Source organism: Drosophila grimshawi, unplaced genomic scaffold, assembly GCF_018153295.1.
Source record: "Drosophila grimshawi isolate 15287-2541.00 unplaced genomic scaffold, ASM1815329v1 contig_44, whole genome shotgun sequence".
Classification (NCBI taxonomy): Eukaryota; Metazoa; Arthropoda; class Insecta; order Diptera; family Drosophilidae; genus Drosophila; species Drosophila grimshawi.
The window spans coordinates 15,748,004-15,763,917 of record NW_025063240.1 but is presented as its reverse complement, the minus strand read 5'-3'; the positions used below and the strand labels follow the sequence as shown (position 1 = coordinate 15,763,917).

The following is a 15,914-nucleotide window of genomic DNA, read 5'->3' as shown; positions in this document are numbered from 1 at the left end:
TTTAAAAGATGTTTGCCTTAGAATCGAGAATTCTGATTAGGGACATGTCCTCACGAGCCAATGGGGAACATCATAACATATTAGAATGGAAATTATTGCCTTATCAACGATTAGACAGCACAACACTTACAATAATATTGAGTTGTCGACATTCCAAAGTCTCTTAGCGCATCTAACGGCAACCAGACCTGTGATGATGATTACTACTTGAACTTAAGATCAAAACCAACTCGATAGCTATAGCGTCATTAAATTGTTTTAATTGATTTGATTGTATATAAAGTTTTAAACATCATTTTCGGTTCGTTACTTTTCGGTACGTTTGTTTAGTTGTATTATTATTATTATAATATATTAAATCTCGTGTTTAACAAATTGAATTGAATTTGTTGTCTTAAATTAGGTTTACGAATTGCAATTCGTAACATAAAATCGAACAACTTGTATCTGATTATTTTCTTTACACTTTATATATATATATCAATCAATGATGTAAATCTGTATGCATGTGTATATGGGTGTTTGTGTATTTATGTACAATTTGCATGTGCACAAGACGGGGAAACAACCGATATCAACGTCCATTGGCGCAGCAAGGACGCACAGCACAGTATTTACTTCCATTTTTTATACAGTTAGTTTATTTAAATAACATATGACTAAACGTAATAGAAAGTTTGCATTGACGTGGTACCTCGCCTCTCATAACCAGAAATTTACAATACATTTTTATTTTGCTTTTGTGGCGCTTGTGGTAAAAACTAGATTCGTCCCTAAGCCTAATAAACAGTTTCGATTATAATTTTGGGGAGTTTGTGCGTAAATTTTTAGCTAAATTAAACATTAAAATACATTGTGAAGTACCAGCAGCAGTTGAAACGGGATATCTATCGATCGCGTTGGGATGGAGTTGATTTCTTTCTATTCTTTTGGTTATCCAAGTGGGGCAGATGCAGTTTAAGTTTCCTTCGTCGTATTTATTTATTTTTCACTTACTGGCAGCAGTGCAAGAAGCAAATCGCTTCAGCTCTTGCTTCTTGTTAACTCACTCAGTTTTATCACTAATTATTTGTTGGTTTGTTAATAATGCAAATTGTGTATATATTGTATAAAGCTGTAGCAACGCGAACGAAATTTATATTTATCACTTCTGTATTCCGTATTTGTGGTCTTAACCGTTCTCGCAGAGATGACCCTCACAGTTACCCCAGAAGATGCAGTTGCCGACGCCGCTGTAGCAGATCAGCGAGACAGCCGTGAGAAAGACCAGGCTACAGATTGTGCATGGCTTCCTCTCCAGAAAGAAGCCAATCAAGTAGAGAACTATAAACATGACATGCGTCTCCATCAGAGCTGGATTAGTGGGCTTCGGTATCAGCAGCACTGGCAGTAAACATTGCAGGCAATACATTATTTTTTGTTGATTTGTGCGTGTTGTTGACGTGTCCGCTTATTGTTGTTGTTGGGTTTTCTTGTTGCAGCTGCAAGAACAGAAATTGTATCTATAATTCCGATAATCGTTTTGTCCTGGAAAGAGCGAGACGTCAGCAGTATTTCTGTGCCGTTCTTGTTGTATTTGACGTTGTCGCATTTGTTGCTGTCTCCTCTATTGTTGTTTACCCAGAAATGTTTCCCCTTCCTTTTTCTTAATTTTGTTTGTGACACTTACCTCAAGCCCAGCTCTCTGCGTCGATCGTTGCTAATTTCAGAGTCAGTTTGTTGTGTGTTTTAATGTTATCACACATCGCCCATGCTTCTAAATTTCTCAAATCATTTTACACATATGTCCACAGCTATCGTTATCGCAACCAGACCTACGCACATATCGTGAATATTTTATTATCGATAGTTGTGTGATAGCAACACTGCTGCTGGACAAGAGGACTGCTAAATTTAAAGCGATTTTAATGTGCTGTAAAAATAGTTGAATGCTTTATTCTTAACGGAAGACTTAGTTACACACAATGTACAGTCAGCTAAGTGTGATATGAACTACAATGGCAACAAAACAGTTATTAGACTAATTCTATTTCTTTGCTTCGACTACTTAACATTCCAATAAAGCTTATTATCGTAAAGAGACGGTTCAGTTGCAATGGGCAGCAGATAAATCCAACTAGCGAGTCCCACCAGATATAAGATGCAGGCAACTACGCGTCGCCACAGATCCTGCTGCCACAGATCTTGCACATCTGGTAATCCCATATGATTGCACACCGCGTGGGCCAACAACGGGGCAATATAATGCCCCGTGCGGGCAAACAGATATGCCGAATAGAAACCGAAGAGGGTCGTATAGGTGAACTGGAACAAACCGATCATCAAAGCGGCGCTCAGCTTTACGCCCAGGCTCAGTCTCTCGGCGATGTGATGCAAATGGGCAACGCCAAAAAATAGAGGCGTTATAAACACCGCCGTCAGGGGGGTGAAGCTCTGCAATATTAGTGGCATCATGCAGGCACGGAACACAAATTCCTCACTCAATGGTGCCATCACATGGTTACGTATCCAGATAATATTCCCAAGTGAGCCACGCCAGTAGTCCACGTCTGAAAGTGAGATTTGTAACAATATTGATTGATTTGTGAGTATTTCAATTGACATACCAAAGTACGAGCGCCATGATTCGTTCTGCATGTTGACAAAGATGGGACCCGCATAGAGGAGTGCTGTCAGCAGATATGGGATCACAATGGCCTGCCACAATCCGTGCCAGCGAAAGCCGAGCAGCTTGGGGAATGGCTCTTGCTGCAGCAGTTCCGGCGACGAGAAGAAGTATACGAAAAGCGGTGCGATCAACATGACACACGAGACGCTTGCGAAACGGCGCTTTATCGTCGTCGGATGATCGCGATTGTGTTTGGTGTTCCACACGTAGAGGCTGCCCACATAGATGACTGCCAACACAAAACTGCAGCCAACCGATTGCAGCACTGGAATTTGGGGCAGTGCTTCTGTCATGTGTGGCAGTGTTGTGCTTTCAGCAGCCATTTCACTCATGTTGTCCATTTATTGCTTCTTACAAGATTAGTCATTAAATTTGTATGTTTCTTCTCGGAAAAAAAGATATACAAAAACAGCTGTTGGTTCGATCCCAGCATAAGCGAAACTGTTTTTAGCGTTGCTAGTGCTCACTTAACATAACTCTGTTAGCTAGACGTTTCACTTTGCTGCATACGTTGCTCAGTTTGCGCTTACGTCGTCTGATAACATAAGTGCTTTTCTGTTAATCGACGGTGGCGGCGACTGCGTTTGGTTGTGTTATTTAAACCAACCGCATTAATTGATATCAATAAAAAAAATTTGCTACGCTATTCAAATAATTAAATTTGCCCTATAGTTCAGTGTTAGTCTAGAGTGCAACATGTCGCTATTAATAAAAGCCGCCACAACAACACGCCAGCTCATTCATAAGGTTTCTTAAACATATGTTCAACTTTATCGTTCAACGTTGTTGACCTTTGTCTCAAACTCCCTTTTGTTTTGTTTACCTGTGTTTTTTTTTAGGCATCGGGGCTGCAGCAGCAGGTGCGTTATCTAAATTTGCTCGAATTCCAGTCGAAGGATCTGTTGCAGAAGTATGGCGTAGCCATACAACAGTTCAAAGTTTTGGACAACACGAGCAGCGATAAGCAAGTGGTTCAATCATTTGGTAATCAAACCGGTTTGAACTTTATGTAATCGTTGGCTAAAATTATTGCTAATTATCATTTATCAGATTGTCCCGAGTATGTGGTGAAGGCACAGATCTTGGCGGGCGGGCGCGGCAAAGGTACTTTTGATAATGGCTTCAAGGGAGGCGTGCACATAACCTCAAAGTAAGTGGCCGCCCAAAAATATATCTCGTACCTCATTCAATTGATAACGCAGATGAGATAAGAGCTACGAACGACGACAAATAATACATAATAATCATAAAAATAAACATTGAAAATTACTTTGCAGCAAGGGAGATGTGCTGTCTCTGAGCAAACAGATGATTGGCAATCGTCTGATTACCAAACAGACGCCCAAATCGGGCATCCTCGTCAACAAGGTGATGGTGGCGCGCAGTGTGAATATTACCCGTGAGACATATATTTGCTTCCTGCTCGATCGCGAGCACAATGGACCCGTGCTGATTGCCTCGCCGGCTGGCGGCATGGACATTGAGGCTGTGGCCCAGGAAACGCCGGAGAAGATAAAGACTGTGCCGCTGGATATTGGCAAACCTATACCTGAGGCGACACTGCTCGAGGTGGCCAGGTTTCTGGAGTTTAAGGGCGATGCTGTAAAGCGTTGTGCGGATGAGATTCAAAAGCTTTATACTCTCTTTAAGGCTGTGGATGCTCTGCAAATTGAGATTAATCCGTTGGCCGAAACCGATAGCGGCGAAGTCATCTCTGTAGATGCCAAACTCAATTTTGATGATAATGCCCAGTTCAGGCAGAAGGACATATTCGCCATGGATGTCACCGAGGAGGAGGCCGATCCCCGTGAGGTGGAAGCTAACAAATATAATCTCAACTATGTGGCTATGGATGGCAACATTGGATGCTTGGTAAATGGTGCCGGTCTCGCCATGGCTACAATGGACATCATCAAGTTGAGAGGCGGCGAGCCGGCAAATTTCTTGGATGTTGGCGGCAGCGTTAAGGAGGATCAGGTGGCCAAGGCATTTGAAATCCTCACATCCGATCCGAAGGTGAAGGGCATTCTGGTGAATGTATTTGGTGGCATTGTTAATTGTGCCACCATTGCCAATGGCATTGTGGCGGCGTCCAAGAAGCTGAAGCTAAATGTGCCGCTGGTTGTGCGTCTGGAGGGCACCAATGTGACCAAAGCACGCGAGATTCTGAAGAACTCGGGCCTGCCCATACAAACCGCCTGCGATTTGGATGATGCCGCCAAAAAAGCAGTTGCTGCCCTATAAAGTTGAACTACAGCAGCACCCGCACAGTCAAGACGCACATTGCATTTAAACGTCGATGACATATAAATTGTACATGAAAGGCCTCTATTTACTCTAAGACTTAAAGACAATATATATGTATATTTATATATGTATTTATCACTATATACAACAAAAACGAATTTGTTTAAAATGTGAACGTTGCGCGCTACAAGAAGTTAATTAACAGCAATCTCTTGCAGCCCTGCCTTATCGACGGCCCAAGCTAAGTTTTATCGGTAGCTCTGTTATTTGGAGTCAATCTGCTGTTAACTTAATTTTTGAGTGGTACTCGATGCTTATCTTGTATCTTATGGTAACGAAAAGCTTTAATTAAATTTATTAAATCAATTCGCATTAAATTGAGAACTTAAGTCAAAAAATAAGAAACGAATTCTAATAACGAACTAGCCGTAAAATCAGCGACTTAGCTCCGTGATTCAGTTCATTGAATCGCTGGTTCAATTGAGCTTGTTCAAACCGATTCAATACAACTCTGCAGTCCACACCCTAAGCCCAGGAAACACAAACATTCGAAGTGAAAGATACGTTGCTAAATTTATCATATAGAGCATGGAAAAATCGCCTCATTTTGCACGCGAGGATTCCCAGGAGCATCTACCCAGTCCCCACAACACAGTAAACATGAAGCGTCGCACCCTCGCTGGCAGCTGTGGCGTTGGCGTCTTCATCTTTGCATTCGCCTTCATTGCAATCGCCTTTGCAACGCCCAGTTGGCTGGTCAGCGATTATCGCATTACGGGCGCCAAGCTGGACAGACTGGGCCTCTGGGTGCACTGTTTCCGTTCACTGCCCGATGTGAATGATGACAGCCAGCGACGTTTTTTTGTCGGCTGCCGCTGGGTCTATGACCCATTTACGAAGGGCTACGATGAGATTCGAGGATTCCTGCTGCCTGCCTTCATGATAACCACACAGTTCTTCTATACGCTAACGTTCATTGGCATGCTGGTCAGTGCCATTGGTGTGTTGGTGTTTTTCCTCTGCGCCGGACCTGATCAGCGCCATTTCATCACTCTAATCCGTGCCGTTGGATATGTCTTGTTGGCTGCTGGCATCAGTGCTGCCATTGCAGTGATTGTATTTGCTGTGTTTGGTAATCGCAACGATTGGATGCCGGAGCATGCGAATAATTGGTTCGGCTGGTCCTTCGTGCTCGCATGTTTGGGCACTGTGCTGACACTGGTGGCAGCTACGCTGTTCCTCACCGAGGCCGATGTGCAGCATCGCAAGCGCTTGCAATTTAAGGAGTCGCAGACACGATTTGAGCTTGTGCGTGGCTAGCGCTAGTTGCCTTATTCTTCCTCCTCCCACCCCCACAAAGTGACAATAATTTTCGGTAAGTATATATGGCATACCAGCAGAGAATGACCTTCCATCTAAAAATTCTGTTTACTTGCAGCAGTACACAAATTATCACAACAACACTAAAAACATTCCGTCCCACGACAGTGCTGCGAAAAATTCTCACCATATAATTAAATTTAGTTTTAGTTGGCGAATACAAAAAATGAGCCGCTAGTTGAATGTTTATGCAATTGTCAGACAGCTTTCCGCATTGTCGCACCATCATCCAAAGAGACTATCAGTTGGTACTTATGAATCATCTAATCTACAGCTTATCAGCACGCACGCAATAGCAACGACTGACAGAATTCGCAATGCTTCATCTCAATTCAACAACAGTAACAACGACAGCAGCTACACATCAATGAAGCTTAATTCTACAAGCTAGAAACTCAAATGAATCATTATCGCGTGTATATCAATATTTGCATACCAAATTGCGCTCAATTAACGTACAAGGCTTCCCCCGTCCACTTTCAATACCCTCCCGTTAAATTAATTAATTTGGTCGTCGCATGCGTTTAGAACTAGCAACAGATACTAAAAAATACACACGTGCCTTAATTTAGACAGCTCTGCTGTAGTTTATGATTAGTTTTTATAAAACTCTTGTTAGTTTATAATACTGCCTGTGCAAGTGCACTGCGACGACTACCGATTGGATTGCATAAACTTCTACTAATCTAGTGCCTTAGTTAAGAAATTCGATGCCCAAAAAAAGAACCATAGCATAGGCTAAACGAATCGATAACGTCCAATATTATTAAGACATTCCATTTTCTGTATTCGAATAATATAATAACAAATGATTATAGTGCTTGTCTAACCTGCAACCTGTAACACACTCTATTTAACAAATTGTGTACCATAATTGCAAAAGTATTGAAACATTTTTACCTTTTACATATCTACATGCATACAATATATATACATAAATATGTGTAACTTTTTTGTACAAACGATTTTTTAGCTAAAGCGACGAATAATAAAGATTTTTTTATTGTATACAAATCAAAAAATGAAATGCACACGCTTCCACTTGCATTTCCATTACTGTGCCCCAACTTATCTTTGTATCTATAATGCGAGTTCAAGGCAGCAAAAGCAATAACAATAGTCGCCGAAAGAGCTTTGTGTAAAGTTTTCACATGAGATTCAGCTGAGTTGTTGGGTAAACAACTTTACTTATAGACTTTGGATTTGTGTAAAGTTTGGCAATGTGCAACGGATTGCATAGGGAATTGTAGCAACCATCACTGGATGTATCTACATGTTTTTGATGATATTAGAATTGCTCAAGGTAGATAAACAACTCAGATTTGAATATTGTTCTTAAGTTAATTAATTGAAACATTTTAATGTTATTTGGTCATAATTAGTCAGCACGTCAGGCTTAATGTTACCGAATCAATTATGAAACCGATTTTAGTCAGTTGCCCACGCATTCGAGCTCAATCTTTGCAAATAGCCTCCAGCTTTTGTGGCAGCTAATTTCGAAACTCGTGAGGACGTGTCAAAAAATAGCTATGAACTTTTTGAAGCGTGAAAAATCACAATCTACATTAAAATATCTATTGGCATTTGATGGATGGCAATTTAAGTTAAATTAAAACAAAAATAAGGAAAGATTCGCCACAAATCTGATTAGCACTTGCCGAACCGGATGCCGGACGAACAGACTGACTCATTGGATAAGCCTATTCAACTACATATACAAATACATATATGTATATATTTGTAGCCTTGATGATATATACAAAAATGTGCTAAGCGAACAAATATTTATGAATATTTAATGACACTCCAAATAAAAATCAGAAAAACTCACTTCGCATGACCTCAGACACTTAAAAAATTCCCAAATGCCGTTAGTAAAGCATATTATAAATCCGATTACAAGTGCAAAATAAGAATACTAATAAAAAGTAACGGAGCGGATTTGAAAATGCTGTGAGAACATTTGCCAAGTTGTCGACGTTGGATGGCGGGTTCAACAAACCGCATGACGGCATAAATGTCATGAAATGACAGTTGCGAGAACAAATTTTAAATTGAGCATAGAATGCAAAGCTAATTTTAATTTCAGACAAGTCATAATTACAAATTTGAACATATTTTATATAATATATAAATTATTTTGCGGAAGATTTTGAGCGTGTGCTAAATAAAATGATTTAAACAAATTTTAATGTATTTATTCAAATGCAAATAAATAAATATAAACAACAAAAAAAAAAAGAACGAGCATACACAACAATTTAAACACAATCTCCAGTCTTGAATATAAATAAATTCTATGTTAATTTGTATCTAAGTTTAGGAAGTTTTAAGCTTTTTAAACATATTTCGTTTTCATTTGCATAAAATGTTTTTGCAACCATCAAAAACTTGACTAAAGGATAGACAGACAGACGGCCAGCGCGACCAACTAACCAACCAAATAAGCACAGCAGCCTGTCAGCAAATTAATTTTTAAGCCGAGCTTCATTAACAATGGCATTTTGGACCTGTTCTCAAGCGCCAAACACAGAGATTAATTACCAAAAAAAAAATCTCGATAAATATTCAATACAATTATTGTTTGTGGTTTCTTGTGACTGCTACGTGTGTCAAGTGAATGAACGCATCGAAAACAAAAGTTTTTGGCATTCAAGAAACCGAGAGTGCGCTTTCGATTACGCAAATGATTTTAGATAAACACATTAGTTTTGACTTTTGTTTGCGTCACGCAAACTTTCGTTGTTTTGTTAACCTAACTCTAAATATTGATTGATATCGAAGAGTGGGCTGACTTTCTGAACTGAAGGTCTTCAAATCCGTGTGTTACATTAAAAACTTAATCAAAATATTTGTTGTCATTCAAAAATGTAGAACAATAAAATGGCTACACATGCCGACTTAAATGATAAACTTGTCTTGTTTATTAGATCTTATTTAAGTGGTTTCCTTTTATAACTACTAAATGATTTTGAATGCGGTTTTGCCGCTGACCTTGAGCTTGACCAGGACAAAAAAAGCACTGATTGGTGTTTAGCCTAAACGCCGCTGACGTCTTTTTAGTTTATTTAAATGCTATTAATGATGCATGCCTCCTCGCTCTTAAAAACCACCTTAATAGTTTGAAATTTGCATATTTCAAAATGAGCAGCCACAAAGCAAATTCAACTTATATAAAATGGAGCAGCTCTGCAGGAGCCAGAATTAACTATGTGATTAGCATTTTATACGTGTTTCTGCGTGTGTTTCTATAAATATGTTAATTTCACAATAGACTTTCTTAATATTGAAATCGAAAAGTTTCATTTTCGGAATAAGATTAACTATAAAAAAAACTAAGAATAAATCGATATGTTAAATGTAACCTGCATGGGAATCGACTTATTATCGAGAAAATTTCATAAAAAATTGAGAACAAAATAAATTGGAAAACAAACCGCCCAGAAATAATCCGTATGAGTTCAGTTTTTACAAAGTGTATTAAGTTAGTCACATTATTTCATATTTGTAAACATGAATTTTATTTACGAATTTCAGTCTCAATATGTTTGTTGTGAATATATTATTTTGCTTTGCATATTGAGCCGAAGATCTTAATTTTTTAAGCAAAATGTCACAACTCGGCCGGTTCCTTGAACTTCACACTGCTCGGGATACAAAACATGTTAGGCTTGACCCAACATAGGCTCGAAATCAGTAATAAAAGTATGAATACATATACGATCCTAATATTTACCAGACAATAGAACCTGTGCGAGTGAGAGATATTATCATTTAAATGGTTTGCTCAACCGCGATGAACTAGCCACCAATCCGGAAAACAAGATTGGGAACATAAAAATAGTGCTGAGCGAATGTATGCTGGATGAGAGAAAAAATATCTAGCTTATTTGAAATTTATGCTAAAATATTATTATCGTGGGCTCATTGGTTTGATACAGGTAAAACTAGCTGGCAGACTTAAGAACAACAGTCAAGAATGAAATTTGAAGAGTTATGAAAGTAAAAAGACGTTAACACTTCATATATAGACCTGTTGAGTACGAATTTCAAACCACTTTTGGTTGCTATACTAAATTAGAATATACATAGCAATAAAAATTTGGGCGCACACGTCGGATTTTTGCCAGAAAGTGGCTGACTAATAAGACAAGACATAAGACAACCAAATGAAATTGGCATACAAAAATGTGGTTAACTTTTCTGCTCCTAGCCGAAAAGTTAAATTTTTATGATTAGTAAATAACAAAAATTGGCTTGTTTGACTAGATTTGGAGTGCGGCTTTTACGAGCGTCTGTTAATTGAGTTTTATTTGTGAATGTATAAAAGCAAAATAGCTTAAGGCCAACTAATTGAATGATTTCCATACAAATCGTAAAAATTTAAAAGCCCGCCTTCTAAACTTCCATAAATTATAAAAGTGAAACATTAGCTGCAAATTTATCACAATCTCCTGCTAAACAATTGCCAGTTGAAATGTTATTTAATTTGGCATTTGTCTTAGTTTTAGTTTTGATCGCATTAATCTTTGTTTTTGCTTCTGCGACGCGTCAATGCCACTGGTCTTTTTTTTCGTATTGATATTTATTATTATTATTTGCTCTCATTTGATTGCATTTCCTGCACTATCACTTTAGCGAAATGCCAAAAGTCAGTCAACTGAGCTGTTATATAAATAAAGTTGAATCAATAAAGTCAGTTGAGTGAAGCGACAATTTTGGCATATGAAGCATAGATAAATAAATTTTGAAGTCATGCGAGTCGAATTTTTAATACATTTTTGTCAACTCGTTTCAAAACTTAGTTTAACTTGAATAAATAATATTTTCAAAAAAGTACACGAAAATAGATAATTTCGTATAAATATGACCAAGGTCCTATCTAACATTGATGATAAATTTTGAAATTTATACTTATTTTTAAGAATTCCTTCGGGACTAACAAGATTATTTGAATAAATCAAAAATCGATTGTTATATATTTTTTAAGCAATCATAAATAAATAAATATTCATAGAAATGCCCAACATATCTTCTTCATTATTGTAGGTACATATTTAAAGCTGACACTTATTGTCTATTTAAATATTATGTTTCATAATTAAAGACCTATAAATAATTGATTATCTTGAATGTAAATTTGAAATTATTATATAATTTAATATATCTAATAGGCTCATTGGAACTAATCGAATTATAACTTAATCATTCTTCTAATCATATAGAATTATTAATGATACAAATAAAAAATGTGGTTAAATATAACTTCGACAAATCTGAGCTGATTTTTATGAAGCAGAGCTTTTCCATCATGATTTGACCTATAGATGAGTGCTACATTTAAAGTTGGAAATGTGATTCTAAGTCAAAATTCATGTAAAAATGTATGCTCGAAAATTACTTCTGGACTAATTAAAATTGTAAATAGTTTGACTTTTCCAAAGTAAGTAGATTTTAAAAAAACCTGATCTTTTAATTAAGGATTGATTTCCAGATTGATATATCTTTCTAAAGCTCAATGACATAACAGCTATTGATTAAATTAGTTTATTTAGGAGAATCTAAAACGGATTGTATTCAGTGTGTTAAATGAATTAATTGAATATGATAAGAACGAACGTGAGCTGAATTTTTGACGGAAGTACTCAAAAACTCTGATTATTTTCTGGTTTGAGTAGCTGCAGTCTTGTCAAACGACCTTTAGACACAGACAAACCAAATACATGTATATTTTTTTATATATGTATTAAAAATAAACACACAATATGTGATCAACAATATTAGCATTCAAAACACTAAGCACCGTTTTGTAGCAGCCTTCTAATGACTTCGTTTGATTATTGATTGATTGCAAAATGAGAAAAATGTGAAATTTGTATTCAGTTTGTCCAAATGTTTTCACCGCCTTAACAGCCTTCATCTTAACGCAAACGCAATTTCTAACTAACCAAAGGAATTCACAGTAAAGATGGGCATGTGTTTTGTTTTTATTTTTTTTTTCCTCCTCAATACGTCGTGTATTTCCTCTTGTTTTATTTTATTTTGTTTGGAAACTGTAGACATATTATATGCTAAGTTATTGAGACAAGTAAAATATATGCAAACTATTTGTTAGTTTTTATTTGAAGGTATTTATGATGATGACTCCCTGAGGTCGCCAGCTACTGTGACAAACAAGTTCTTGTTCTGATATCATTGATAAGATATCAAATACAAACAACGAGCTGTCATTTTGACAGCTCTGTCATTTGTTTTCCCATTATCTTCATTTTAATTGGCTATTTTAAGACACGCATATTGCTTGAGGCTCGGAACAAATTTTCACATAGGCTGATGGCATTGTTTTGGACAGTGTAATAGGCACACGTCATAAGCATAGTTAGATTTTAATTCGTGTTTTGTGTAAATTTGGTTAATGCATTTATAATGAACTAAAAGAAGCGTAATGACATCATCTGATGTTTTGATCTGATTCAAACTGAAGACCTGCAAAATAGATGAATGTAGTACGTTTCAAAAACTTCTGAAAGATTATGATAATGCAAAAGATTATCTTCGTTGTGGTTCCGCAATGAAATGCATGCACATGACTTGCATCAGGCCAAGAACCTTTCATAGTTAATTTACTTTTCGCAGGCTTCAATTTAGTGGCTCAAGGTCACGCATGCGACGACCCCACTTCAAGTTCAGCATCGTCAGCATCATCACAGAGTCATTCAACTTTTTTTTTGCAAGCGCTCGCCTTTCAAGTTGCGCAAGCATGTCCGCATGTCACCAGTGAGGCATGCAACGAGAATTGCACAGAGGAAACAGCTGGATGCCTCCAGCTGGATCAAGGTCAATTTATGTTGTCAGCTTATGTAAAAGGCAGAAGGGCCGACAGGAAGCTGGTGATTCATGCACAGAAATTGTAAGGCTGTAAGCCATGTTGCCTTAAATTTTAAATTGATGGCCTCACAATATTGTGAATATTATAAGGTAAAAGGCCCAGACTCAACCGTCTGAGTCAGTGCTATCTGATGATCATTTTTTTAAGCACAGAGTCTGAGGCAGCCGTTGACATTTGACATTTTGGAGTCATCTGTGGCGTCATGGCGATTGCAATTTGCAGGCTTTCTAAATTTGGTCAGCCAGTAAAATGTTGTCCAGTTGAGAACTCGAGCGACTAACTGGGAAATTATGGCTGAGACTTGGTCAAAAACTCACTGCGCATAAAATAAACGATTTTGTGTTAAACTATTGACTGCTTGTCAAATAGATTCAACATTAATATACATATTTGTCAGCCGTATTTCGGTTATTGTTATTTTCGGCATATATTATAAATATTCAACTTGTTTTTCAACTCTGCCTTTGACTCTTTTTGTTTTGTGGTTCTCATCAAAGGCCATTTCCAATATTTTCAGCATTGTTTCAACAAATTTGAGACGCGTGGGCTTTTTGAAAAACATTTAGTCACAAATTTATGTTCTTTCTCGCATTTTTCATCGATAAACCAAATTACATGTATTTTGGGGCTTGCCAAAAATTATGATTAATAAATTTGGCAAAAAAAAAAGATATCGCCCATAATATTTTTTGTCTCAATGAAGCGCTGTCAAAAATACATTTACATATGCAAGTAAGTATAAGAAAAAGAAAAAAATATGAATCCATAAAAAACTCATAAACTTGCATTTTTCACTTTGGCTTTACAATTATGTGTAAGGCACAGCTTGAGCTGATTGGAGCTCAATGTATTAATATGTGGCTTATGCGATCCACCACTTTTATATTTTATTTAAATGCAAACTAGAAATGGTAATGAAAAAATATATATATAAGAAGTAAAGATGCGCTACAATTGTGGTGTATTTTTGTTTGCTTAGTTAGAAACTATTAGAAATTGTATATCACTTTACTTATAATAATAATAATATATGTATAATAATATAATAATTCAAAATTTATATATTTAAATGTACAAAATCATTTAAAAAAATTTTGTAGAGGGCACACTGGGGTCGCCGTGGCTCCATAGTTATAGACATTGACCAGGCCCACGAGTTATCTGTTTTAATTCAAAAAAGACTGAACCAAAGCTGATACATGTTGTGATTCGTTTTTTTTTTGCTTCTCTTATTCTTTTTTGTAGCTAAATTTTATAAATACATATTTTATGCCTCGATTGTTGATTTCGCCTTGAGTTAAGCATTGTCATTAACAGCATCCTCTTTATGACAGAATTATTATTATTATTATTATTATTATCGGTGTCAATTGCAGTTTTCAAGAGCAACAACCACCGGACTCTAGTGAGATTTTTCAAATTTAATAAAGTGTTTCCTTTTACGTAAGCCAAGAACAACAAATCCGAAAAACATTGCGTATACGCAATGACTTCGTTGTAGCTAAATGTCAGCCAGAGCTTAGCAACTTCTCACAAAATTCTAAATTCTTAAGCGGATCATTAAACGGAAGCATGTCGTCTTTGAAGTGCTGCCACTTCAGGTGTCTCAATTAAGCCAAATGGATTAAGATCAGGCTAATCAATTTCCTATACATACAAATATAGTATATGAATAGCAACATGATCTCAGCGTTGGTTACCGTGTGAGTTCATAATGAAATTATAAACGATGCGTGACAAAGAAAATATTCTCATCTTGAGCTAGTAATTTATTTTAATTATTGGACGTGGAGACTATTAAATATATACGGAAATCAAATATCGCATTCTGTCTAAATGTCCAAAAAAAAACTAACAAACGCGGCATTATATAAGCATTAATTTAATTAATTAAACTAACTAACTATTTTTAAGATACTGTACACTTTTGATATTTACATAATCTTGAGTAACAAAAACCCACAAACAAAATTCCTATGTGGCTACTATCTTTTGCCAATAGATCAGTTTTCTATTAATGCTCAAAAATTAAGTCAAAAAAACAAGAAAAACACGAATTTTCAATTAAATACAAAGACTCATAAGAACCCCAAATTATTTTTGCTAAAAAATTAAAAACAAAAAAAAAAAAAACAATAAATCTTAAAATTTGTTTAATGAAGAAAAAACCTGAAAGTGAAGCTGAATTCTTGAAACACGCAGCGCGGTCCTCGCTCCAACTTAGTAGGGGTTGTCCAGTTGTTCGGGTCAGTCTCTGAGAGAGTACATTTTTTGAGTATACAATCTGAGCTCAGCTGCAACTTAGTTAAGCTCATCTGCTGCTCTTGCCCATATAAATTAGTAAATTTATCGACGAAACAAAACTTGTTTCGAGCTACGCAAATCACACACACTTACACACACACACACACACCCATACTGAGGCACGCACTTTAAGCCATGTTTTACACACACACACACACGTAGATGCTGACAATCAACTGTCACTGTAGCTGCTCCCCAACTCATTTGTATTGGTGGGGAGCTGCTCTCAGGCTGGGCTTTTGGTCTTTTACTTTTTGTTTTCGACTGCGTTGTTTATATGGCAAAGACGAGCTGCGTTCATCTTCAGTTCGTCCACATCGGTCCCCACGGTATGAGCTCTAGTTAGGCTCCCTTCCCCAAGTAAATACAGTGATCTACGCTAAACTCATTGCAAACAAAACCTCAAAACTGAATCAAGAACTCATC

At 36.8% G+C, this 15,914-nt stretch overlaps 4 protein-coding genes across 5 annotated transcripts; 2 read left to right on the top strand and 2 right to left on the bottom strand.

Moving 5' to 3' along the window:
- Positions 1-69: 69 nt before the first annotated feature.
- On the bottom strand, positions 70-1,768 carry LOC6557344 (bladder cancer-associated protein). The gene is made up of 2 exons (XM_032742759.2): positions 1,670-1,768; positions 70-1,481 (listed from the first exon to the last, which is right to left on the bottom strand). Exon 2 carries the CDS (start codon positions 1,409-1,411, stop codon positions 1,172-1,174), a length of 240 nt encoding a protein of 79 aa, XP_032598650.1. The 5' UTR covers positions 1,412-1,481; positions 1,670-1,768; the 3' UTR covers positions 70-1,171.
- Positions 1,769-1,910: 142 nt separating this feature from the next.
- On the bottom strand, positions 1,911-3,106 carry LOC6557337 (CAAX prenyl protease 2). The gene is made up of 2 exons (XM_001984057.2): positions 2,607-3,106; positions 1,911-2,549 (listed from the first exon to the last, which is right to left on the bottom strand). The coding sequence occupies exons 1-2, from the start codon at positions 3,007-3,009 to the stop codon at positions 2,044-2,046; spliced, it is 909 nt and encodes a 302-aa protein (XP_001984093.1). The 5' UTR covers positions 3,010-3,106; the 3' UTR covers positions 1,911-2,043.
- A 174-nt stretch (positions 3,107-3,280) lies between these two features.
- On the top strand, positions 3,281-5,038 carry LOC6557334 (succinate--CoA ligase [GDP-forming] subunit beta, mitochondrial). Its single transcript, XM_001984058.3, has 4 exons — positions 3,281-3,415; positions 3,508-3,652; positions 3,719-3,818; positions 3,946-5,038. Exons 1-4 carry the CDS (start codon positions 3,365-3,367, stop codon positions 4,910-4,912), a joined length of 1,263 nt encoding a protein of 420 aa, XP_001984094.1. The 5' UTR covers positions 3,281-3,364; the 3' UTR covers positions 4,913-5,038.
- Positions 5,039-5,433: 395 nt separating this feature from the next.
- On the top strand, positions 5,434-7,317 carry LOC6557332. 2 transcript variants are annotated; one of them, XM_032737938.1, is made up of 2 exons: positions 5,434-6,290; positions 6,354-7,317. In XM_032737938.1, the coding sequence occupies exon 1, from the start codon at positions 5,504-5,506 to the stop codon at positions 6,233-6,235; it is 732 nt and encodes a 243-aa protein (XP_032593829.1). In that variant the 5' UTR covers positions 5,434-5,503; the 3' UTR covers positions 6,236-6,290; positions 6,354-7,317. The 2 variants fall into 2 exon arrangements, with proteins under 2 accessions (XP_032593829.1, XP_001984095.1); XM_001984059.3 differs by having other exon boundaries at positions 5,448-6,290; positions 6,357-7,292.
- Positions 7,318-15,914: the final 8,597 nt, after the last annotated feature.